Source organism: Tetrao urogallus, assembly GCF_951394365.1.
Source record: "Tetrao urogallus genome assembly, chromosome: 6".
NCBI lineage: Eukaryota > Metazoa > Chordata > Aves > Galliformes > Phasianidae > Tetrao > Tetrao urogallus.
This window is the reverse complement of record NC_136819.1, coordinates 3,477,473-3,505,061: the sequence shown is the minus strand read 5'-3', so window position 1 is coordinate 3,505,061 and position 27,589 is coordinate 3,477,473. Positions and strand designations below refer to the sequence as shown.

Sequence of the window (27,589 nt, the reverse complement as noted above, 5' to 3'; positions counted from 1 at the left end):
ACTGTAGCATTCCAAACAGCGCCCAAGAGAGAGGGCAGAGGGACCTCCATCGACCACATACTGGTTATATGACTATTAAATAGTGAAACCAGCTTTACTGAGCCATTCAAAACAAGTCACGCTCTCTACTGAATCCTAGACAAATATCATTCTTGTTAATTACTCTGAATTTTTCTCTTCATTATTTCTGCAATCAAATCCAACATTTCTCATAATAAGGTTATTCAGTTCATTAATAAATTCCAGGCAAGGAGTTCCTGACGATTCTTCCATTGGGCTTTATACATAGTGTCATGGACAACACACTTATACCACAGTCTTGATCTGAAACATCTGCCTTACAGGTAGGTAGATCTGAAAGATGCCAGATACATGCTGTTGGTCTGAGAACCGGGCAGCTGGCCTCGAAAGCCAGGACAACATGCAACTAATGACCAACTTACTATTTACTACAGTAATGAAGGGTTGACCAAGGCTTGATGCTCATCAACCTCTGCAGAGGCTGCGGAGGCTCTCTGGCACCAATCATGGGCTCTGTAGGTATAACTGGTTATGGACAAGGACCAGTCGAAAGACTCAGCAGAGAGAAGCTACAAATGGAAGGGGCCAGAGAGGCTGAAATATACTTCTACATGGGGAGAGAAGGTTTCTACAGGTGTGGTAAAAACACACTGGCACTTACAGAAGTCTGGGACATTGCAATACTCCCGTTTTCTTTCCTATGATTTAATAGTGAACTTCAGTTTCCACGGTTGTTCCAGTTCCTCTGGCACAATTCACCCAGCAATAAATTTACAGGAAATTGTAAATATTTATTTTAAAAGGAAACATCTAGGAACTATAAAGGCCACGAAATCCTGGGCCAGCACTTCAGCTGGTATGAATTAGTGTGGTTCCACTGTCTCCAGTGCAACTACACAGATGTGCATCGGGCTCCTTCTCAAGGGTTACATTTTACTTCAAAGCTCAAGGGTTCTTTTATCCTAATGAACTGTACAGTTAAGAACATGTCACTGCCTATTTTTCTTATGTTTTTTTTTTTTTTTCTTCCAAAAAACTTTACTTAAATACAATTTTTTTTGGCCTAAATTACTACGGCTTATACCTACTAGAGCAAAGCTCTGTGGATTTGCAAAGCTCCACCTCAGTTGCAACTAAAGACTGTTTAGGTAAAAGAGAACATATTTTCAAATGCCAAGTTCAGCCAGTTAAGCAGTTGTAGGATTGAACAAGAACATGATTTGCTGCATACTTATGTCCCGTCTTATAAATGTGCCAAACTGCTTGTTATACACCAAAATCCTTAAGCTGCCCTGTAGGCACACACCCAATACAAGTACACTGTGGAAGATTCACTAAGCTGAGCCAATCTTTACAAAATGCATTTGGAGAAGTGAAAGGATGCAAGCAATGCACTGAGATACACAGATGAGCATTTTGTTTCACATGAAGACTCTCATGGCAGGCACCCCATGACATAAGCCCATGATCTTATGTTTAGGGGAATTTGTAACACAAAGAAACAGTTTGAATCAGTAAGTTCACATTCATCAAAGTTGAATGAAATGTGGTGTAATTTGAAATTGAATGCCTGAACAGAAACAGCATGCTTCACTTTTAGCCAAGCAAAATCTTGACTTTTTTTTTCTTCTTTTTTTTTCTTAAAGCTACCTGTAAGATTAAATAGACACTGGAAGAGGTTAGGTGCCTTTCACATTATCCCACATATCTCTTCTTCTTTTTTCTCTTGCTGTTTTCATATTCTCTGTTAAGGTACATCAAATTCATTATTGTTATACTACATCTGAAGATAAATAAGTCGCATCAGACATGTGGTAAATACCTCCACTGGAAGTTTATATTTAGGCAACCTGCTGGAGTAATTCCAGCATCGGCTTTTTGGTAGTGTATACAGCAAGAACACCAAGTACACTCTATCTGTCATTTAAGACTAAGAATTTCACAGAATCATAGCATCACCAAGGTTGGAAAAGACGTCCAACAGCATCCAGTCCAACCGTCCACCTGCCACCAATATTTCCCTACTAAACCATGTCCTCTAGTACCACATCTGTACATTTCTTGAACACCAGGGATGGTGACTCAACCACCCCCTTGACTCCTACAAAAGTAAGCATTAGGTTACTTCAATTTTCTAAAGATAAAACTAATAACAGGCTGTATACTAAACAGAAGCCAAAGTAACTGCTACAAAATATTGAACTAGGGGATTTTTCTATATAAGACTATACGCATATAAATATCAGTCACAAAGAAAGTGACAACTGCCAAAATAACTATCAACTTACAGCTATCTGTTGCATGATACAACTGTTTTGTTCTATGAAATTGCTCTCCAGCTTTCTGACATCCTCATGCCATTCGCTGATAGGGGCAGCAAGCTCTCCACCTCCAGACCCACATTTATTTTTGATAGCCCAGTGGACATTTAATTTCACTGCTGGCCAAGCCTGCCTACTGCTCCTCCCTGCTCCATGGAGTTGTATTAACATTCTCTTATGTAAGATATCACACATCTGCGGACTATTAGCAAAAGATATCATTCAAAATGCAAAGTCTTATTACAACAGCTGTTGTTTAAGTTTCTATCAGCTGCTAACTTTACACTGACTTCTTAAACAGAACTGGAGGGCATCACAGGTGGTTTTCAGACTGCTTTCAAGAAAGAGTCTATACTGAACTCTCTGAAAGGCTCCCCTCTGTTAGCTGAAGAATGTTTCTTAGCATGACAGTAATTGACAGCAGACTCTGAGGAGCATCCAGCACTGCAGCAGTACAGCATGTCAACAGCATGGCTTTCCTCAGTGCTTCACAATAAGCTGTGCATGAAGCCACTTGTGAGGTCAAATCTCAAGGCTTGGCTTTCATTTCATCTCTTGTTCAGTCAGGCAATCCTGCCTAAGAGCTCCCTTTGCCTTACAAGCAAAATGGACTAAATTGCAGAGCACAAATGAACTGATTTACCAGCATTGGGATGATACTGTTTTCTCCTACTTGTTACATGAAAATGCTTTAATAGCATCTAGATAAAAATCACATTGGCATGAATGGGGAACAATAAAATCAGTCTGTTAAACTTTTTTTTTTTTCTTCCTGATGGACAGTAGAAATTGGAAATTAGTTCCCATCAGACCAGGTTAGTCATTAACACACTGGCAATGAAACGTTTCCGCCACAGCTAACAATGTGACCATCAATGAATAGAAACAGTCAGGGGTTTTGTTTGCTTCAAACCTATCATTTCTTATTCAATAACAAAGTCAACAAGACTCTCATGGTCATTCATGTGATCATCTCAACCATTACATACCAAAAGGAACAGCTTTTTCTTTGTCCAGGAAACTAGGAAGGGTAGAAGAGGTGGTGCTGAGCCATGGAATAAGATGACCCTATCATGCCTTACGAGTGTCAGAACTCTTTTTTTCACCATATTTCTTTCACTCTTCTAATACTATTTGGCACAAGGGAGAGAATCTGCTTTTTCTCCCTGTTTATTGCCATTAATTTACCAAGACTGGAAAAACCATCCTTGTTCCAGTGAGGAAGACATGCAACATCAGAATACAAACTGACTGCCCATCCTGTTCTCGGTACAGGAGCCAAGCCGTTATTTGTAACAACAAATACACAATCTGGATTCATGTGCAACTACAGAAGAGGGTTTGTCCTTTACTTTTGCTTTTAAATGAAAAGTTTTCAATTCAAGAAAACACTAGGGTTGTTAGAGTTACCATTGAATAATAATAATAAGTCATAATAAGTCAAAGTAATTTGAGCCAAACCTATTACCTCTGCCTGTACATCACCTCTGGATAGCTATTAAATTTTTACTTACTCTACCTAATTTAATCCCTTTCAAGGGGTAATCATCCTTGTTCTCAAAACATGCATGTAGATTGCTTCTGATATGGACCAGTTTCAAATTCCAAACAAGCAGACACTCATATGCAGCCTACTAAAGTCATAGAGAATTCTTACTAATACAAATCTCACTGACTACAGGTATCTTCTAAGCAACAAGGAAATAGCCTTTCTTTTAGGCAAATAACACAAATTAATATTTTGAATACATAGCTGCAAAGGAAGTTTTCCAAACCTCTAACTGTGTATGCAGTACTCCTCTTCTCATTGTTCTGTGTGTGTCCTTTTTTGAAGCTCAATTGAAGGCTGCTGAAAACTTCAGCCTTCAAGATGTGACCCCTGACAGGAAAGGTGAGAACTCTGAGGTTTGATGTCAGTTTGCACATCTCAGGCTGCCCCTGGTAAGGACAACGAGAGTCTTGCTGTTTCTAACCCACTGTTTTTAAATTGGATCTAGGTAGTTGACATTATCCAAATCTGCCGCTTTTAAACGTGTGTGATACCAAGCTCAACAAAAGCTCCATATCACAAAGAAGCAAGCCAAAGAGTGCATTCCCAGGTGCTTTCTACATCACACAGAATCACAGAATGACCAGGGTTGAAAGGGACCTCAAGGATCATGAATCTCCAACCCCCCTGCCACATTCAGGGCCACAAACCTCCACATTTAATACCAGCCCAGGCTGCCCAGGGCCCCATCCAACCTGGCCTTGAACACCTCCAGGGATGGGGCATCCACAACCTCTCTGGGCAGCTGTTCCAGCACCTCTCCACTCTCTCTGTAAAGAATTTCCCCCGACATCCAACCTCAGTCTTTCCTCCCTCAACTTAAAACCATTTCCCCTCATCCTACAGTTATCTACCCTACCAAAGAGCTGATTCCCCTCCTGTCTGTAAGCTCCCTTTAGGTACTGAAAGGCTGCAATGAGGTCACCCCACTGCCTTCTTTTCTCCAGGCTGAACAAGCCCAGCTCCCTCAGCCTGTCCTCATAGGGGAGGTGCTCCAGTCCCCTGATCATCTTTGTGGCTCTCCTCTGGACCCTCTCCAACAGCTCCCTGTCTTTCTTGTTCTGGGGCCACAGACCTGGTCACAGTGCTCCTGATGGGGCCTCACAAGAGCAGATAGAGAGGGACAATCACCTCCCTGTCCCTGCTGACCACCTCTCATCTGATGGAGCCCAGGATACCATCTGCTTTCCAAGCTGCAAGGCTCACTGCTGGCTCATGTTCAGTTTTTTATCCATCAGTACCCCCAGGTCCTTCTCTGCAGGGCTGCTCTCAAGGACTGTTCTTTCCAGTCCAAACAGATGCCTTGGATTCCTCTGACCCAAGAGCAAAACCTTGCACTTTGCTGTGTTGAACCTCATTGGGTTCACCCAGGCCCACCTTTTGAGTCTGTTGAGGTCCCTCTGAATGGCATCCCTTCCTTTTACCATGTCAACCTCACCACTCAGCTTGGTGTCATCAGTGAACTTCTGAGTGTGCACTCAATGCCATTGCCTGTGTCACTGATAAAGATGTTACAGAGCACCGGTCCCAAGACAGACTTCTGGGGGACACCGTTTGTTACCGGCCTCCACCTGGACATAGAACCATTGATGACCACCCTCTGTCTGCAGCCTGTCAACCAATTTCTTATCCATGGAGTGGTCCACCCATCAAATCCACATCCCTCCAATTTGGAGATAAGGATGTGATGGGGGACCATGTCAAAGGCCTTGCTCAAGTCCAGGTAAATGACACTGTTTGCCTTTCCCCAGTCCACCAATGCTCACTCCATCATAGAAGGCCACCAGATTGGTCAGGCATGACCTTCCCCTGGTTGAAGCTGTGCTGGCTGTCTCAGATCACACGCCAATTCCTCATGTGATCAAGCATGTCATCCAGGATGATCTGTTCCATGATTTTCCCAGGCACAGAGGTGAGACTCACTGGCCTATAGTTCCCAAGTCCTCCTTGTTCCCCTTCTTATAAATGGGAGTGATGTGACCCTTCCTCCAGTCACCTGGAACCTCACCTGACAGCCACAGCTTTTCAAATAGCATGGAGAGCAGTTCAGCAACCATCTCAGCCAACTCCTTCAGAATCCTGGCACAGCGCCTGATGCGAATGATCCAAATCATTTATTACAAGTTCTCACATCACTTCTATACCTTCATAAGTTTTCTTTTTCTATCTTTCCACCCCTACAACTTTTCCGTCCACCTTTACATGTCAACAGAGCATTCTACAAAACACTCTTCAACCATTCACACAGGCACTTGTCCAATCAGAGCCGTGAGACGTTCCTTCTTCTTCTAGAGGTGCCCTTGGTTCTTCATGCTGTTTATCTTGCTCCACAGCTTCTGCTCTGAACAGTTTTTCTTGTATTCCCACATCCTGGGATGCATGCCATCCTAACTGCAAACATGTAGATTTCACTTTGGAGTGTCATTCCTACTAAAGCTATGGCAGCAGGATGAGGGGAAAGGGCTTTAAACTGGAAGGGGGCAGATTTAGACTAGATATAAGGAAGAAATTCTTCACTGTGAGGGTGGTGAGACACTGGAACAGGTTGCCCAGTGATGTTGTGGAAGCACTCAAGACCAGGCTGGAAGGGACTGGGAGCAACCTGGTCTAGTGGGAGTTGCGCCGTGTCCATAGGAGAGGGTTGGAACCAGGTGATCTTTCAGGTCCTGTCCAACCCAAATCATTCCATCAGTCTGTGACAGAATATGTCACATCCCCTTGAACTGCTCTGATAAACCAACTGCCCACATTTGAAGTGCACACATTTGATGTACAGAACCATACACCAACAACAACTGCTTGTTCAGCAGTGCAGACATTTCCATGCCAGCATATTACTAACTTGGTTGTCAGCCCTATTTTGATAGCAACAAGTGAAAAAGATATGAGAAAAAAATTCCTTACCTTCCACGGGTAAGGAATTTTCACATCAACAGACCAGAAATGAATATCAGCAAAGAGCAAGGGAAAACACAGAACATTTAAATAAGAAAGATATTTAGACCACAAACAAAACATAAGATTATTCTTACCAGTGTAGTTATCAGTCCTGAAGCACACTTCAGTTTTGCTTTGCCTTTTACCCCCAACAGAGTGCCTTACATATGTCACTGATACTGTTTAGTCAACGTGCCATGTATTTTTGATGCTCTAAGAAACTAAAATTTTTAAGCTGGAGTGAGCGAATAAGAGAGTAAGAGTAAGAGTAAGAGAGTAAGAGTAAGAGAGCTCTGCAGACCATTTCTTCCAACCTTCAGCTTAAATCAAGACCTTAGATTAGTTTATCCAAGGCTCTGTCAAAGCAAGTCCTGAATACCTTCAGCAAGACTGCCCTGCCTTCCTGGACAACTTTCTGATGGTTCATTGTTCCCACAGCGAAGAATGTTATTCCTCCTGCCAGATGGAAATTCCCCTAAAGGAACCTGTGCCACTTGCCTCTTAGTCCTTCACCATGCATGCTTGTGAAGACAGCAACTGTGATTACATATGTGCTGCATTCCAGGTTAAAAGGGGTTACTAAAGATAAAAAAAGGAATGTAGCATCAGCCACGTGCTTCTCTTACTCCCCTGCAAATACACTGTATCCCAACCTGGAAACAGACATGCAGAGCTCAGATTGTATAGCAGAGTCAGTGAGATCTGAATTCACAACGCTCTCATAAGGCTTGTATGGAGTAAGTTTGCAGGAACACTGATATCAAAACACACATTTACTTAAATCAGTGCACCAATCTGTATGCATATATTCTTTTTTCCTATTACTGCCCAAACCCGACTACTTCACAAATATAAAAGCAAACACTTCTTCTGTCTCATGTAGAAATGGTCAAAATTTGGTAGTGCTTCTTCCTGCTGATATTTTACCTAAGACTTAAACCAATGCAAGATGTCATTTTTCCCTCAGCCTTCTACTGCCCTCTGCAGGATTATTTTAAATCAATTATTAGGAATAAAGAAGAAAAAGAATCGACCCAATAGAAAGCATGTAAGCCACATGCCACATAAGCTTACAAGCCACAGTAAGACACACTGCTGCATCACAACGTAAACACACTGCAATGACATATTGAATTGACGCTTCTGACGGCTTCATAAACTAAGGACTTTACCAACTCTGGATGCAAACCAGAGAGTAGTAAGCAGAATATCTCCACACAATGTCACCACATTCTTGAGACTGCAAAATGCAGATGGACTGCCTGAAGATCAATAATGACAGTGGATACGTCTGGGTGCTCAGTTTCTCAGGAATACCCATCATTCTGTTCAACACAAATGGCTTTTAAATTCTGGCTCAACCTGAATTACCTGAAGCTATGCAAAACACTGGAATAGTTTAATAGATTAACTAATAATCTTGCTGAGATAGATTAACAGATTAAATCCACCATATCAAGCTCTTTCTTGAAGTTGCATGCTTCGATTTTTAAATTTCATTCTTGATAGCACCTCAAACACAGTTCTGTTCCTTCCTGCCGTGGACAAAAAATAGGTTTTTCAATTCTAAACTGCACAAACAAATGGAAGTTTGGGGCATTTCTAATTTGGTGACCATTTTAGACAATTAAAAGGGTATGGAAATGTGGAGCTTCAAGATAACTAACAACAAATATTCACATACTGACATAGAAATGTCAAGCTCAGGTGACAGTTTACATTCCTTAGGAATGTTTTGGACATGAGTTCAGTGGTGAACTTGGCAGGTGGCTAATGCTCTTCATGCTATATTATGCTTTGTGATGTTGAAGGACATCAAAGAATAAAAGTAACCCAATGGTATGCTTACCCATGTATGGACTAAATAACTTTAGACTGTTCAGAAGTGAATTAAGAGGCCCCATGAAGAGATTATTATAGGATGTATATGAAGAGATTATGATGACATCTAAAACCACAAGCCTGTATGGCTCATTACTTCCCCGTGATCTAAAAATGCAATTAGAATCTAATGGTATTTTCCTTTTTATAAGAATAAAAGCCTTTAACAGCAATTACACACATTAAAGCACTCTGTGTAGAAGAATACTGCAATTATAAATGGCTAATCACTGAAAAGAAAAACATTTACCTTGGCATGCTACCATTTTATGATGTGAGGAATACGAACACTCAAATTCCCAGGAGCATAGAAGAAATTTTCCACACAAACCTTGGAGCTAACTCCAAAAAGCAGGAGCTATCATATCCTAACCTCCAGGAAGGTGTCCACACACGTGAATGGGTGTCTACATCATCCTCCTTAGAGGAGAATCCTGGACAGCAACAATCAGCCTATCTTGACTCAAAGCTCTTAATGGAAAAGAAAACAAGCCCACACCTTCCATGTGAGTTACAGGAAACTATTTCATAAACCACTGAAAATTATGTGTTTCAGCAAATCTGTATTCTAAGAGTTTTAGTGTACTGCAAGCATCCACCGATTTTTTTGCTTTCATTTTCAAATGCCTTACTCGAGCTTTCCAGATATGGCCCATTTCCAGAAATGAACAGCTAAAGGTTCAGAAAGATTGATTTAACGCTGCAAGATTTCAACAGCTTTCAAAACAAAATAAAATAAAATCACACTGCCTCCCCCTCCCATTTAACATGCATAAAATCTAAGCACCCACTGTCAGTAGCTGTCAAATAGTACTGCAGAAAAAGACTAGATTTTACAGTTCTACTGCATGGACAAGCCATGGTAGTGACATGGTAGACATCCAGTCATGTCACAAAATTCCCATCTGAATTAGTTGTTGCTTTTAAGACAAAGCTCAACTGAGTTTGTAGAGATAACCCTCAACAAAGGTTTAGCTGAACTGCAATATTTCAAAAAGTCTGTTACACACAGAATTTCCCATGGCTGCTGCTCTCTTCTGGAAAGAAAGAAGTGAAAAAAGTGCTTTTGATATACATGCAATAGCCACACTGGCCTGTACACTCCTGGATGAAGGGTAGGCACGTGGTTCTCACCAATCCTGTTTTCACCCTCTTCCCAGAAAGCGTGTCCTAGAGGTGTTCAAGGCCAGGTTGGATGGAGCCCTGGGCAGCCTGGTTTAGCGTTAAATGGGGAGGTTGGTGGCCCTGCATGTGGCAGGGGGTTGGAGATTCATGATCCTTGAGGTCCCTTCCAGCCCTGGCCGTTCTGGGATTCTGTGATTCTGTGAAGCAGCCCCAGTATTTACACCAGCTGCTTCCTCCACTGTGCTCAAAGCTGAGCACAGATGACTTCAGAAGCACACAGGGAGCAACAGACAGCTTTATTCTAGCACTTCACACCCTGATTTCCTTCAGCGTTTGCAAATGTCATCTGGCAAAATCAATTCAATTCCTCATGTGCAGGATGAGCAAAGCCCTGCAACATTTCTTGTCTTTATGACAGAACATCTGTCTTTTATCTCTATTCATTTGCTAAGTTTACACACGTTACCTCAACATACACCCAAGAATTTATTTTCATAGAATCCTTTCCCCAAGAAAGTCTCATCATTAGATTACTAATGGAATCTTAAAATAACAGAACATCTAGGTTATTTGTTTTCCAGTAGCTAGCTATTCCTCCATGCTCCTTTTACTGTCCTTTTCATTTCTGCTGTATTCTGTTCCAATTCATGCACTTTTGCTGCCACGAGATGCAGAAGATTGACTAATAAGACAGTTCACATTTGGAAGAAAAGGCCACAGATGAATGAAAGCTGCAAATTACATCCTACAGTAATCAGCAAGAGCCGATTCAAATGTAATATAGCAAAGGCAACCTTCTATCAGGAAGTGATGGCTCATGCCAAAGCAGCCTGCCAAACCAGGCAAATTTCTTTTCGTCCTATTTCCTCCTCCAAAAACACAGAGCTAGTACTGTGTAAAGGGATCAGAATTACCAGAAGAGACCTGACTGACACACAACATGGTGATATGAGTCTTATTTCCTTAGGCAAAATTCAGGATATGGGTCAGAAAGCTTGAATTGTCTCAGCAGTTTGACATTAAACTTGTCTGGCAACGTTACAATTAACGTAAAATAAGCCAAACATTTGTCAGGCCAACTGGTTTTGTTTCTCATGAATGCAAACCAACTTTGTGTCATGATTATATTTTTAAGTAAAATTCAACTTGCATAAGCCCTCTTTCTTATTTTTCTTTTTCTCTCTTCTCCTCAAGACCATAATTTATTACTGGCTTTATGGATTTATGACTCAGAACCAAAGTTCTGAGTATTTAATGCAACATACGCAGGCCATCAACTTTGGAAAAAAATCAAACCAACCCATACACACCTCCACCCCTCCCCCCTCAAAAAAACCCACACTTTTTTTCTTTTGGGCGTTTGCAGCACTCACAGGAAGCAGATTACCTTGCATGCTTCTTCAGTAACAATTCTATCTTTCTGAAGAGATGGATTACAATGAGGAATGAGTGTTCGCAGAACTATCTGCCTAAAAGCAGCTGACAGTCAAGCTGACAAATCTGCATGTGAGAGAGAGGGGAACAAGGCAGAACACCAGTATGAAGACTTTTCTCTGAAACTGAAGAAAGTCAAGACTGAACCCAGTACTTGGCTTCCCTTATTTAGTAATCTTAGCAAACTGAGAGAAAGTCAAGAGAGTTCAAGTTATCTCTTGAGCACAGCTGTAACTTGCCAGCTTTTAACTGAATGCCAAATGTAATTCAGTTACGGAGATGAATATTACATGCTTACGTCACAGTTAAATCATTGCTGTTTACAGGTAAGGAAGGTACTGAGTACCTTCCAAAATAGTAACTGTGGATTCATCAAGTAGGATGTTGCTACTTCATTAGCCTATTTTTGGGTATTGCCGTGAAAGTAATTTTCTTCCCATACAAAGTCTGATCAGGCTGATTGAAAATGTTCTTGGAGGATCTCCTGAGTAGGATTTGTAGTGCACTCTGCTCTGCTGGAAAAGCAATGCTGCTGGTGCTAGATGCACAATTAATTCAGTGCTGGTTCAGGGGTGTGCACGTACTCCGAGATTCTGCCTTCTGGAGACAGTGAAGCACTGGCACAGGTTGCCCAGGCAGGTGGTGGATGCCCTGGCCCTGAAGACACCCAAGGTCAGGCTGGATGGGGCTCTGAGCACCTGATGGAGACATGGGTGTCCCTGTTCATTGCAGGGGAGAGGAGCTAGATGGCCTGTAAGGTCCCTCCCAACCCAAATGATTCTATCATTCTGTGATGCTCAAGACTCCAGTGACACCATTACAAGATGAGACACAGGACATGAGGTTCTAGAGAAGAAAATTACAATTTCCTCCAAAGAAACAAGCATGAAAACCACAGGCATTACCGTTACTGAAGTGATGCACGTATAACAAGGAGATTTGAGTCTAAAGGGCACTCTGCCAAGTCACTGCGAGGAGACACAACTGGAACACAATATTGATCCATCTGTGTAAGTGCAATGACTTCGTTTAGGGTACTGAATTAGCTGCCAGACTAAGCCAATGATTTGACTCTAGCAGACTACAACAATTTGCTCTGTTTTCACCAGTCATATCCACCACCACTCTGCTGGAAAATTCTGCATTACAGAGCTCAGAGCTACAAATTCAAGGCAATGAATGCTGTCAGACCATCTACTTACTGAATGGACACAAAGTCAGTAAATGTCATTGAAAAAATGACACAGTGCCATACAGGACGGTACTTGGTATTGCATTTCCAATGCAAACACAGTTTCTTTGCAGCATTTATAAAGATAAATCATGTTTCTGCCTTCAAATATGCTGCAAGATTCTTGAAATTAAATTTAAATTGTGTTTTTTAAGCACCTCTGACAACAGTGGAGGAAGCAAAACAAATGGAGCTATTCACCATGTGAAAATATTGAAGAAATCTTCAGTGGTCATTTTCCTTTCCTGTAAAGCTACTCATCAAAATGTCTTATTTTTGGATTAATTTTTTACTCCCCCTTTGTCTGTGTCTGGCAAGAAATGAGAAAGCCTGTTTCACCACTGCCAGTTCTTCCTGAGGCTATTTGTTGTGCATATCTTCAAGACATCAAGTCACAACCCCACTCCTAGTAAGGAAGGATTACTCCTTTACAGCATTCAAGAACCTTGCCTTCCTACTGAAAGGATACTTCCTAAAACAGAACAAGTTTTCAGGCGTCCCAACCCACCAATGCTATTTAGACCCCACCACCTGGTGACCTTTCGTGGTCTTTGACATCAGGCTGAACAGTTCAGAGCAACAGAGGCTCAGAGTACTACCACAAACTTACACACAAAATTCAATCCCTGCTTATCACTGACATTTCCATACATTTTGAACTATCCACCTAGCACCAGTGTTTCCCCACTAAACCGTGTCCCTTAATACAAAGATACTACAGCTTTCTGCAAGGACACAGTTACAACTTATGATCTGGTTTCAAGGCTGAGAAATTACTACATTTAACTGCAATCAGATGGACAGAACAGTAAATCTTAAAAGAAGTCACAAAAGCGACAAAAAAAAAACAACGTTTCAAAGTTGTAAATAACTGTAAAGCAGTGGGGCTTGTGGAGTCACTTGTAAGAAGGAAGAATTACCGGGGATAAAAACAAGGTAAGTGGCACTGCTCTCAGCTATCATAGCATTTTCTTGTGAGAGGGGTGGATAGGACAACGATAGGGCCAATATGTTAAGCAAGAGAAAAACGTTAAACATAGCATGAGGATCTACAGAATCCAATAGAAAACCTGTGCACACTGTTTGGAACAATTTTACAATCTAAATTTCTATGAACTGTCAAATCTAATGTTGCCAAAGAAAAAGCTACTGTTATTTACTTATCACAGTAAATAAAACCAATCAATTGGTTTTTTCTACATCACAGAGGAGGAGAACTTGAATGGCAATACAAAGAATGTCCAGGCAAATATTCTTGTTATTGGACTTCAGGAGTAGTGAATTTCATAAACTAAAGACCTGACAAAGGAATCTCTCTGTATGACAAGTTACCCAGAAAAACACAATGGATGCTGAAAGCTTAAAAGTGATCTGATTGTCTGTACTGGAGTCAACAATTTTTCTTAAATCTCATTTCTGTTCTTGAAATACCATCAGTGCTCTGTTCCTTATTATAGTTCCAAAGAGGCTGATCAAGAATATATGAAGTTACTAAAATGATTTCCACTGACTTGAATTAGATTGAGATTGAAATCCAAGCAAGATTTTCACCAGGTAGTAACAGAAGCCAGCTCTAATGCTGGGAATGAGTTCCTCTTTCAAAGCATGCTTTAACTAAGTGTATTCTGGGGAGAAGTCAAACCTGCACACTAAGATTTCATGGCTGCTAGTATTTTACCTGTTTTTACCCAACTTTTAAGCATTCTTATTACAGATAAGTGTGTATACGAGAAATGATCAGAAATGATCATAACACAACTGGCACGTATGTTTTTATGGACTGCCTACCATGAGTATGATATCCTGCACCCAGTGCAATCACAATAAAAATTTACTAGCCTTAACCACATAGAAACTAAAAACTGACTTGGCGAATGAATCATTCAATTTAAAAGTGGGTGAGAAAAGTAAACACCAAGAGAAAGCACTGCAAGGAGCTGTGTTTGCAAAGAACCACTCAACGCTGCGAGATAATCTCACATCTCGAGTTTCATAGAGAATCCAACTTCCCCTGCATAAAACCACCATTCAGAAAAACTGAGCATGCAAAAATTACAAGCACTTACCTTTTTCATTGCAACTTGTGGATGCTGGAAGAAGAACTCCAGGCTTGGACTTGTCATAATTGTTAAAGCTCTGGCTGCGGCGATTGTTGGTACTGACAGCACCACGAGTTTTTGTCTCACTGCCTGCAGTGGACACCCTCGTGGTTGGGCCTGGGAGCCTGACAAAAGAATTACAGTAAGATCAGATATGTGAAAAAGCACTATGAGAGAGAAACTATGGAATACCATGCGTAAGATGAAAAGGATCAATATCACAAACATACACTTTTAAGGTCTTGGTCCTTACCAGAGAACTAATGGAAAAATCATCTGAGATGAAAAATGAATCACAAACAAGCTACAATCTGAATTGCTTTATATTAAAAGAAAAGAAAAAAAAAAAGGAAAAAAAAAGAAAGAAACAAGATCGTTAATCAGATACTTTAACAGCTTTCCTTTCAGCTCAAAAAAACTCCAGGACGCAGTTTGAAATCCCTGTCTAAGCTGACTAATACCAGATTTGGCAAAAGGAAGAGTTGTTTCTAATGGACTCAACAGAGAACACACTAAGCTGCCTCCTCTCAGTAAGGTGATACAATCAGACCCTCTCTACACATCTTTTGCTTGTTCCATTAATGGTCACATGCCATAAATCTTGTGAATCAAAAAAATGCAGTGCAGTAATAATACCAGCGTAAAGTTAACACTAAATGAGACATTACTGCTCTTAAACCACATTGTTGAGCAGAGATACACTTATTTTGGATGTAACACAGGGAAGTACATTACATCTGTGCTCAGTGGCCAGCCCAGCAAAACATTAACTGGCTTTAATTTGCACCCATTAAAATCACACAAAATGTAAGTCCATGCTCTTAGGGCAACCACATCAGTGAGCAGGCATAAGTTTCTGCTTTAAATGGATAGAGGATGGCAGCAAGCTGTTTCAGGGATGGATTTTCCAGCATTTCCTTAGCCCATATCGAAAAGATTTAAATGTTTACCTAGAAAAAAAGGTAGTTAGGATTCTGGAACTAGCAGACAGGAAAGGATACTCGTTTCACATTTTTCAAGCAAAAAGGGAAGGGGTAGAATTTTCTGAAAGTCTGACAATTGGGAAAGCCACAGGCACTGCATCTCAAAACAACCTGTGTGCTTGAGTTTTTCAAAGTGAACATTAATATACACAGCTTGTGGGTCTGCACTGTGTTTTGCGTGCTCACAAGAACATGCTTCTATGTTCCAAGTAGATGCAACATTGAAAACTGAAAGGCTTGCTGGTTTCTCAATATCCATTCTTAAGCGAATTAAGAAAACAACTCATTTTAAAAAGCAACACCATCACATTACAGACTAAAAGATAGGACCAGTTCATGGCACATAAAGAAGCAGTGAAAGGGTCTTCTTTGTGCTCTCTTTGTATTTTCTGTAAGGTGGAATCTCCCTAAAACTGACTCTGCATGGAATACAAAAGCCAATTTAACTTAACATGCGCTAATAGTAGGCTGCAATGAAGAAGTCCCAGTTGTCAGAGTGAGGAGATACAGCAGACCAACTCCCTGCTGTGCCTATGGGGGTGCTGTGCCTATGGGGGGGAAGAAGCCAGGAAGGAGACTGGCAGAGCTTTCAAAATTAACTGGCTTCTCAGAGTCCAGTGAAGAAATAGGAAATAGGAAAAGAAACATGAAGGAAAAGTACAGAAATGTCAGCAGCTGCATGCACATGCTTTCAAAGCTCAAAATGGGATAAAACATAAGGGCATCATTCCAATACAAAGCAAAAAAATCTTTTACAAACTCAAAGCACCACGGACCTGGCACAGCGTATCATGGTTCTGAGGTTTATTTGGCCAAAGACTTTAGGACAAACCCTCCATTTAGCCAGGAAGAGCAGCCTTTTCCAGCACTGGGGGGTGCTAGGAAGTTGTCCTCGGCTGTACAAGTTGCAGCACGGTGCCACAGAGAACACCCCAGGGATGCTCCATTCTGCACACAGACCACATGGAAGGCGCAGCAGTGGGGAAGGGAAGGAGCAACCTGAACATGGCTGCCAGGCTCTTCCTGAACACTTGGAAAGCAATTCATTAAGAGTTTGTTTTACTGAGTAGGAACTGAGCTACAAACACACAAGATATCTCAGCTCTGGCTTTTCAGAAGGACAAAATGCTACGGGCAGGGCCAAGTGGGGCAGCAAGGCCTGCAGGCTGGCAGGGCCTGTGAAAGGCAGCCACACAGGTTTTGCGAATCTGTCGTATTTTAAAGGAATTAAAGCTGCCTGAACTGTGTGAGCACTCAACAAGTGGCAAGTTGGTGAGACAATAGTGTCATTGCCATTAAGAAACACATGGAGAATGAAAAACGTGAGAGTCAACAACAACTCTTGAGTGAGATATCACTTCTCTCACATTTTTCTCTGTAGAAACTGAGTGCTTTTAGCACGTATTTTTGGTGTTTGGCCAAGACATTTCACAGCAACATCTGTGAAATCTAAAGCAAAATCTAGGTGCAGGGTGATGTTTCCAGCTTCTTGCTACTAGAGAAAGGTACTGAGCCCAGGCCATAACTGTGACCCAGAAAGAAGCACAGAATGATAGAATGGTTTGGGTGGGGAAGGACCTTAGAGACCACCTGGTTATAACCCCACTACTACAGGCAGGAATACTGTACTGATGTGTCAGGGCAGCAGTAGCCTGGCTCTAGCTATTTCAGTGATGCAGAGCTACATGCAGCTCACACAGATGGGTGCAGCAGGGAGAGAACTCCCAGAACCATGTTTTGTTCTCAGAAACAAAAGCTTATAAGGGTAAGAAAACACAATCATTCTCTTGCAGGCCTAAATGCATTCCACACTTTGAAAAACAGAAAGAAGTTAAAATTCGCCCAACACTTCCATGTTTCAGCTGCTGGTAAAATGCCTAGTTACAAACGAGGAGGCAAACATTTTCAGCATGAATCCTACGCATGCAATAATACTGCAAAAGGATTATTCATGCTTCGAGGAAGATGAAGAAACGCTAACCTAGAAGACTTTTTCTGACCAAGAGTGAATCGGATGATTTTGCTTTGAGATGAGTCCCTGGGGGATGCACTGTATGACAGGAAAGAAAAAGTGGAAGATATCATTGAGCAACAACTTTCTTTTTAAAGCCACTGCACTTAGTTACCAGTTGCAGGGAAGAGGGAGTTTATGCTCTTCGCCTAAGCGTAATTTCAGGCCAAAACTGTTTAAAATCTGAAATCAATGATTTTTATGCAGTATGATAGAAGATGTATATAGATGCAGTTTTGTGTGTGAATTCACATTTTTTTTTACTCTTCTCAGTTTTTTATTATATATGATTTCTTCAGAATCTGTGCATTTTCAGCTTATAATACACCGTATGTTATATTTCACATTCTCATGTTAAATAATTTTAAATTTCTTGAAACCCAGCACAAACCATACAATGGACAGAAAATACCAAAGCCATACTGAAATGATCCTATGATTCTGGTCATGTTTTTTTGTCACAAAAGTAACAGAAATACATTCAGATGTCTCCTCATTTGATGATGGTTATTTCCTGTACAAGCTTATACACGCTGTAACAACATCGTGCTTTTCAATTATGCAAATAATTGTTTCCACTTAACATGGTTCATTATGAAAAACATAGGAAAAACTCAAGGAAAACCCGAACAAGATCTGAGTAGCATCTCTCTTGGAAGGCTTCACTTGATCTGTCTGTATCCCTCACAAAGCAGCACGTAAGCTAGCGTTCATCTTAGTGAGTTATTTTAACACAAATCAGCCTTAACTTAATTTGTGATGGTTTGAAACAAATAAGCCTTCACCAGTAACTGTGCAAACATGACTTCAGCCTTTCATCCTGCCCACTAAAATGCTCACTCTGTTAACAGGGGTCAGATAAGCAGACGGCTGCAATTGTAATCACAGTGCTACTGACTGTGGCTTTTATTTTAACCTGCAAAGAGCTCCATTAGGACTGAAAACATTTAAGGCACAAACACTCCCTCTATTCTGATCTAGGAGAGCCAGAGAACACCAACAGTGCCATTTTTTTTAATGTAAGCCAGCAACTTATTTTTGATCATTAGGCCTAGATTTGATTTTGAGTGTCACCAGCTGTGATGAGTTCTATTTCTTTTACCACAGTTAGAGCCTAATATCATTTCTTAATGATAATGATTAATGATAATGATTAAGAGGAATAATACTCTTGTAAATAGAGAACTCTAGGTTGGCCTTCACACATCCAAAGTACGCTCTGTAACAGCAATAACATAACACGCTTTGAGAGTGGAAAGAAATAGAAATGAATGATTAGAAGAATGCCCTTAGAAAACACTGTGGTCATGCTGGTATTCTACACTCATTGAACTGAGCATTTCTAACACAGAGAACATATTTAAGCACGTGTTTTTATTTCCAGAGGTGTGAAGTCAACTGCTACCCAGCATTCCCCTTCCAACACCTCATTCTGGAGAACTAAAGAAAGCAGGCTTTTGAAGGCCTTTAAGAAGAAAACCAAGCAAACAATGAAAAGACCAGCTTCAAAAGAAATTTCCCCACCTTGACTGCATTTCTGGTTGTGCTTTGAACGGATGCTGTACAGCTTGCTGGGGCTGTTGGCACTGAGTTTGGAGCGAAGCTGGCACTTGCTGCTGCTGCGGCCCAGCCTGGCCCTGAGATGCAGGCCCTGCTTGCAGGGACACAGAGGGAGCTGGCTGGGACAGATGGTGCTGTGCTGGCTGTTTCTGTGGCTGCTGCTGCTGTTGCTTGTATCGAGACAAACTGAAGAAGAGGCCCAGGATGGCCTTTAGATTCCCATTCCGGATTTCTGTAAGGCAATATACAAAAGTCACTCATCAGCCGCCAGCAGTTGTTTCTTTCTGACAGAGCAGTGGATTGGTCACTGCGCCCTTCACAATGCTGTCAGGACTCCATTCCTCTAGGATATGGCAGACTTCTGCAAACCTCATCAGCACTGCTGCTGACTACCAGTGAGCCAGATCTTCAAATAAATAAGTGATTTCTCACATGCAGTGACAGCAAGGATGCTGGCCATTTCTGCTGCTTTCTGCATGTTAGCACCACTGCGCTTAAAAAGTTAATTCCTTTAAATAATCCCTTTAAAGTAAATCAAACAAACTAACCAACCGATCAAAAAACACCACAACAAATGTATTAACGTCACACCGTAAATGATTTCATAGTCTTAAATTTGCACGAGCAAGTGAAACCAATCAATTACCATGCTGCATTGTATCATTTCTGGAATACCAGCCTAATTGTTTCCATCAAGATCTGGGCCAACTTACATGTTAGAAAATACTGTTACTGTGAATTGTATAAGTAAATAAAAACCATCAGCTGGACTTTTGCCTTCATGCACAGACCACCTGAGTTAGCTCTACTACATGGAGCAGTGCAAGATGGATGAGAAGGACGTGCAAGCCCGGGGCCAAGCATAAAGGCAAGACTTAGCATTCAGATTTCTGTTCCCAGTTCTGAATGAAGGCTTGCTTCACCTTGTACTGGGCTCTGCTCTATCCTTTATTCCCTCTCCCAGCCACTTTTCTTTTCATCTTTTCTGCGTAACAAGCTTCTGTTTTCAATCCTGACCCCTTACCCAGCAAATATCTAGCTCACGTCTTAACAGTTTGCTCCACTTTCTGTCCTACCTTCCAGCTTTGGCCTCCTTGCCTTCTTAAATCTCAATCTAATTTTCCTTCCCAGCAGCTAATCTCATTTGTTTGCTTCCTTCATTTTGTTCTGGCCCATACTCATCTCTAGTCACTCTTCACCCTTTTCCATGTGGTCCTGGCTGTTACCCAGACCCAGGGCATTTCCCTCCCTTCCCTTCTCTCTGAGTTGATTTCTCCTCCCCACAGCCCAGTACCTCCACCAGCGCTCTGCCACCACTACCCCCATTCTCCTCTTTCCACGAATATCAGTCCCAGGGCCTGGGTGAGAAGCCATTTCCTGTCTTCCTTAGTTTTCTTGACCAAATTAGTCACTTCCTGGGTAGCGGGATCCCCTTGCTTCCCCTGCTGACATCTAACCCTAACCCCTGCACAGTGTCCTAACCCCAGGCCTGACTCCTCCCACTGGCACCGACATGAGGCACTCGGCTTGTCTAATCTGCTTGTGTTTGTCGAGGGAGGACACGGCACGGAAGGAGACAATAAAGCAAAATAGACACAAAAGACAGCAAAGCACAGTGAAAAGCATCTTATCTTCAGTAAAGAACTCAGTTTACTGATGGAACCGTCAGGAACGTATCACTTAATCATGGGGCCATGACTAAACAGACCCAGCAGCACCAGGAAGCTGAACTGCACAAACACAGGCCAGAAGATAAAAGGAACTCCAACAAGCCTACACGTGTAGACTTAGCAAAACTCCATGCAACTGGAAACAGGGTCCTGATTTCACTGTGAAGTGAGAGTTGACTACAACAACAACTTCACCTAAAACCCATGCCCTTCTGTGGCTGTGCATGGGAAGAGAAACCTGCTTTTGGCATGTTCAACACGACAAAAAACAATAATCACAAGAAAGCCATGTTTAATGAGTTTCAAAAGCAGCAGCCTCTCTCCCTCCAGCTTTTAAGTAACACATTTCAAACCAGACTTCTAAAGGCAGCTCTCTTATCTCAGTGACAGACTGAGGGAATTCACCTGGCAGCTTGCCCCTGCCCTTTGCACTAAAGGAGAACTTCAGCCCCACTGTGTCCTGCGGTCCGGATCTGATTCCTGCCTCCCATTTTGAAGAAAATCCATACAAATCCACCCTCTGGAAACTTCCATGCTGTCTTACGTATAGATTTTTCATGCGTAGAGATAGTGAACGTGAACACTTTGCGCAAGCCACTGATGGCTGGCCACTGAGGAATTCTGCACGCAGTCCCCCCCAACCTGTCTTCATTCACAGGTGAGAGACAATGGTCTTCTCTATTTCCACAACATCCCACACAAAATCTCCACAGAACACAAGCCAGAGATGCTAAAAAATTAAGTAACTTGTCAACCCAAAGGAATCTTAATAACACACAGGCTTAGTGCGGTAGAACCAAAACCTGGCAAGATGTAAGTGCCCTCTCAGGTACATGTCAAATAGCACTGTGGGGTATTTGTGCTGTGGAAACAAAAATCCCAGCTGTAACGGGCTGCCCAGGGACTGAGTCACTGTCCCTGGAAGTGTTCAGGAAACACTCAGATGTGGTAATAAGGGTTTAGTGGGGAGATACTGGTGGTAGGCAGATGGTCAGACTAGAGGCTCTTGAACGTCCTTGCCAACCTTGGTGAGTCTGTGATTCCAGAAAGGAACTAAAATGGATTTACTGCAATACTGCAGAGTGGATACACTGAAATCCATTTACCTACAGAAGCATGTTAATTCCAGAGGCAAAAGCCTAAGTTCAATAGAGGTAGTTCCAAAGTCTAGCAAGCTGTTTTCTTTCATTGCTTTACGGTCTCATGATCTGCTCAGCTGATGGTTATCCAGCTAATCTGTTACCCAGAGGAGGTGCAACCTCTAGCTGTAAATTCAATTTGAGTTTTTACTTCACGTTTATATTCTTCATAATCTTCAAAATCTTGCCAGAGAGGAAACTGTGTGTGAAGGACGGCAAGCTTAGCTGGGCAGCAGCAGTTCCAGGTGCCTCGAACCCAGCAGCGTGCAGAATCACAGATTCTGTGCAGGAACAACAACAACAACAAAAAAGAAAAGCAGCAGCAAGGGGAGAAAAGGCCCCTGCAGCATCTCCGTTTTATTCATTTCATTTCATTATTTCATTTTAGCAATTGGGAATAAAGATTTTAGAATGTAAAATCTTTGCCAAGGGCATGCCTTTCTGGATCCATGCTGCTGGGGCTGAGGGTCTACCAGTAGCATACTGAGGTCATCATCAGAGATTGCACCTTCACTGCCTAGATCCATATACACATTATGCCTGTGTCACACCAGAAGGGTATTACACATGAAGCGTGTTTCAACACATAGGAGTCAACTTCCCTCCATACTAACCCTGCACTGTTGAAAAATGCATATTCTTAAGTGACTCAGGAGAGGTGTCGATGTTTATTTCCGTTTGGAAACAATAACAATCTTTTACTCCCTCCTGGATGAGGACATGCTGGTGGAGTAAGCACAAGCATTTACAATTGACCTAGCAGGTCTTGGCAACTCGTGCAGAAATACAAGCTCGCTTGGTTACAGCAAGCTTAATTTTAAGTGATTCTGTGTTCCCTAGTTCTGTTTCCCTCTTCCTTCTCAGCACAGCTGAGAACGGGCTCTCCAAATTTTCTCGCTAAATTCCAGTCTTTCAACTTCATTTTATAAAAAGTGATCCTTCTCTCTCCTCTCTTCAGACATCATTCTTTTCCTTCAGCATTAGTGGTAGAGCCAGTAAGTGTTCTCATTCTTAAGCTGGCAGCAAACATCACTGGTCTCTTCCCAGCTTCCGTACAATTTAATATGTTAGTTCCTAGAAAGAGGAAAATGTGAAAGAAAAAGAAAGAGAAAATTCAGCAGAAGCCACGGGATAACCGACATCCTGCTGAGTCTGACTTGTGATTTGGCAGGACAGCAATGAACATTAAACACGTTGTCTGCTCCCCAGTGTGAATGCTACACTACCAGCTTAGCATGCTGACAGTTTTCTCATCAACTCATCTTCTGGATAATGTGAAATATGTAACATTTTTGCCCTACTTACCACATCAAGATTAAAATCGGCTTTCACTGTGGACTCAAAGCTGCATTTTGTTTAATCATTTCCTGAGAAGTTTTAGCTCACACCTCTCTTCTTGACTTGAGAACTCAGACTGGAACGGAACTATCTCAGCACAGAATGCAGGCAGTGCTTGGGCTGACCATGCCACAGCTTCACTTGGGAGGAAAAGATTTATTTGTGGGTATTCTAATCAGCCAGCTCTTCTACTAGTTGTGGTAACATCAGGTTAGAGTAACATGTACCAAATAGCTGCTACTTTGCCTCCCATGCTTACAAACCATCACAAACTTTGTGAAACGATATGTAAATACACACGATAAAGTGGCTGGTAGGATCTCACAGCCCAAGATAATGTAGGGTTGTCGTTTAGAGGACAGCAAGGAATTCTTTAAGCTATTCTCCAAATTGCCAAAATGTAATTTTTAGTTATAGTTTTAATAACTGGTTATAAAAAAAAAAAAAGATTTCTTTTTCTTGTATTTTTTAATACATTTGACAAGTATAATGCATATATGTACAACTGTACATGATGGTTTCACCATGAAGTTCATCCACAGCGGTAATCAGCTTGTACGTTTCATAAAAAGCACTGACTCTCAGTAAGGGAAACCTGGGTTCAGAGAAGACTTGGAGTCACAGTCAGGAAGCACACAGCTCAGATTAAGAAAGAAGGCTCAGATTAAGAAAGAAAACATACTCAAGAGAAAACAGTACTAAACTAATCAGAATAATGTCAAATCTAAATTAAGTATGAACAGTATTTTCAGCTGCTTGAACGTCCATTTTGTGGAACAAATGTGGAAGCAGCTATTTGTCAGCACAAAAATTACTATTAAAATGTTTTTATACAAGCAGGACTAATATTAAATACATTCCATCACCAAACTACCATACATTTATATTTTCAGGGGGGCAAAAAAGTGACCTGAGGTGTTCCTGCTCCAGCAGGGGAACTGGTCTAGATGATCTTTTGAGGTCCCTTCCAATCCCTGACTTTCTGTGATTCTGTGATTCTTTAGGAATCAATAAACTTTACTCCACAAGGGGAAATCCTTTCCTCAGCATTCAGCAAATGCAAAATGTTCACCTTATCTCTGGTCCTTAACCCCACATCCATGAACGCTTGTGGCACTGGCAACAGGAGAGCCAAGGCCAAACGAGGGAGGATTCTCTCTGCCAACTGAGAGAACCTCTGCTCTTTGCAAATCTCTGTACATGACTTATAAGACTATCTATCATTCATCCTTCCTTCTTTCATTCCATTTCTAAAGGAGGAAAGCTGTGTTATACTTGCGACTGTATAAGCATACACAAAGTTTACAGGCAGAAGACTTCAGACCATCCAGAAAAATTAAAGATATGCCCACGGTTTTGGGCACAGAAATTCTTTCGGGCCTCTGAATATGAATTGTTGCCTATTTTTCCATTTACACTAACTATCCTAACAAGATATATTAGCTTGCCTACTGACCTGGGACCAGATGAGATGCGATTCATTTTCTTCCTATCAGCTCCCGGTGCTGTGCTATGGACTGGTAACCAAACCAGCCCTTCTGCTGTTGCTGAGCAGCACCTTCACAGTGTCAAGGCTCTCTTTTCCCAGCCTCAAAGAAGCTGCAGGTTGAGAAGAAGCTGGGAGGGGACACAGCTGACCAAAGGGAGATTCCTTTGGTAACAACATGCTCAGCAACAAAACACAGGGCGGAGAGGTGCTGGGTATGCACCAAGGAGGAGGTGTCATACGTACACCTAAGGCTGGCTGAACTACCAAACCCACCTACTTCTGCAGCATGCATAAACACAGAGGTGAACGCTGGTGATGAGAATTAGGGAGATGTGTCTGATCTTTTAATGAGACAGCAGTTGGCTTCTGAGCCACCAGGCACCATACATCCTGACGTACATCATGTGCTGATAGGGAAGAACACCACACACACACACAGCCATTTTCTGGTTTTGAAAAATTCTGGTGCTCCTCATAAACAAAAGCAATTAACTCAAGCTCGGTACCTTTTTCTTTGGGTTCAAAACATTTGTTGTGGGTTGTTTGGTGGTTTTTCTTTTGTTGGTTTGGAAACAAACTTCTAAATATCTCAATCAAAGGTAACTAAATAGTTGAAAAATGATTAAATAACTTCTCTCTCAACAGACAAACAATCCCCATCAGTTTTAAATTCACATGAATTCTATGCTCTAATCCGTGCAGCAATTACAGAACTTAGATGAAAAACTCTCCACTTTTTAACAGACATACACAAAGACATTACTGAATTAGAATAATTATTTGTACAAGTCAGTGGAGATGAGATGTGTATTTCACTTACCTTGCATATTGAGATGGGGGGAAAAAAAGGAGTTAAAAACTTTAAGTTACCCATATTTGATCCTCCATTCCATGGCACGTGACTACAGTCACAAGCAACAATTTCAGTTTGTTATTTAAAATGACATTTTAAAGTAGGGATTGACTCACCTTCCGCTGACAGCCCCTGTATGTTAATCCCCTTAGCAGCCAGGAAACTCAGGCATGCGTCTATGTTTTCAATCTGCTCACGAGCAACAACAAAAACAACAACAAAAGGAGACACAAAAGAATATGCATTGTAATAATTGTTTATGTTAATTTCCCGCCACCCTTTATTGCATTCAGTCTTCATGTCACACAAAAAGTCCCTTTGCTCATATTGTGGAAGCAGTAACAATATGATGTCTCCTAAGTTACTAAGGTCCTACACTGATGGAGCATTACCAAGCTCTGGACTATTTGTACGTGAATGAAGCACATTATTTAATGCTCTAACCACGACAGATGATCACTATATGTCTCATTAAAGGAGCAAGGACCTTATGCCAAGATTTTTAACCTACAATAGTGTAATGAATGTGAAACTGAAAATAAACGCGGAAGCCACATTTGCTTGAGAAGGCAGATTGCCACTTGCTCTTAAGTTGACAGCTGGCAAAAGTTTCCAGCCACAAAAGCAGTCAAATATAAAAACTGTAACTGAAAACCCCAAGTGGAATCCAAAAAATATTTACCCACTGCATTCTCCGCAGGTCAGAAATGACAGGCAACCCCGGTCACCCACTGAGGGGTATATCCTGCCCTTCAGAGAGATGGTACAACTAACAGCGCTGAATTGCATGGGATAAAATGGATGTTGATCAGACAGTATCTGCACAACGGCTCTGCACTTTAATGACTACAATTGCTACACACAGACTGGATTACATCCAACTGACAAAGTGAATACTAGGAAGGTTGGAAGAGTTGGGTGTTTTTCGCCTGTATCTCAATATCACTGCAGAGATCTAGCTTTATTTTCATAACCAATTTCCCTCCAAGCCCTGCTGTAGTATCAAACAACACAGAGGTGCCAGCCCCTGCAGACCAAAGCACTTCAATCAGAAACCTAATCCTGGGCACCCATAGAACTCACACCAAAAAAAACCCCAAAAGCAACAAAAAAGCCCTAACAACATTTTAGAAAATATCATGTAGTGCATGTGAGGTTTCACATTAGTCTGTCAGATAACAGCAATGCATAATTTTTGCCATGCAAGTATCCTTTTGACCTGAAGTTTTGAGACATATAAAGGGATGGGAAGACCCTCGTTTACACATCAGCTCTTGCCTGCACTTCAAAAAAAAAGACAAAAATGAGGCTATCAGTACTTGGGAGGCACCTGATCTGTGCTTTCTGCCCTTCTCTATGTAATACTAAAACAAGGGAAGCCATCAGAAAATCTCCAGGGTAGTTTCACTTATTGCTTGTAACAATAAAAACATTCTTTTCTATCAGGGCAAGAAGAAGTTACTGGCACTACATAACTGGGACTTCAACAGTTCTAAAAAGGGTGATGTGAGGAGGTTGGTAGACGTTTGGAATATCCTTTGACAACAGACTGCCAAAACCAGACGTGTCCCAGCTAAGAGACTGCCTGTAATGTTCAGATCTGAAAGTCCATAGCAGGGTGTAGGTCCAAAGGTTCATTTACCCGCAGTTCAGCATGCACCAGCAGTCCAACTGTTTTAGTTTCCTTCCTCATGTTTTCAACGCAGCTCTTTTATTGATGTGACTTGGGACTGGAAAGCCAAAGTCCACCATTTCAAAAATAAACACCACACAAAAGCATCCATCTTCCCACCTCCTGTACCTAATGAAACTTCAGCTTTCATTGCTCCAAGAGCACTGCTAGTCTTCCACAACTCTGGGTAGATTTCTCCTCTTCTAGTAAGGAGATTTGCTCAGGTAAGTAAGTAATGATAAGCAAAATCTTTGTAAGAAAATAAACTACGATGAT

The 27,589-nt window shown here is 41.5% G+C and overlaps 1 protein-coding gene across 2 annotated transcripts in view; it reads right to left on the bottom strand.

Annotated features, from left to right (window-relative positions):
* The window catches only part of NAV2 (neuron navigator 2), a gene marked incomplete at both ends in the record, with an annotated part of 305,316 nt that overhangs the window by 102,624 nt on the left and 175,103 nt on the right, over window positions 1-27,589 (bottom strand). For both annotated transcript variants that reach the window (XM_079537585.1, XM_079537584.1), the window contains 3 exons: window positions 14,566-14,723; window positions 19,117-19,384; window positions 25,758-25,830. In XM_079537585.1, the coding sequence (XP_079393711.1) occupies window positions 14,566-14,723; window positions 19,117-19,384; window positions 25,758-25,830 (499 nt within the window). The remainder of the gene's footprint in view (window positions 1-14,565; window positions 14,724-19,116; window positions 19,385-25,757; window positions 25,831-27,589) is intronic.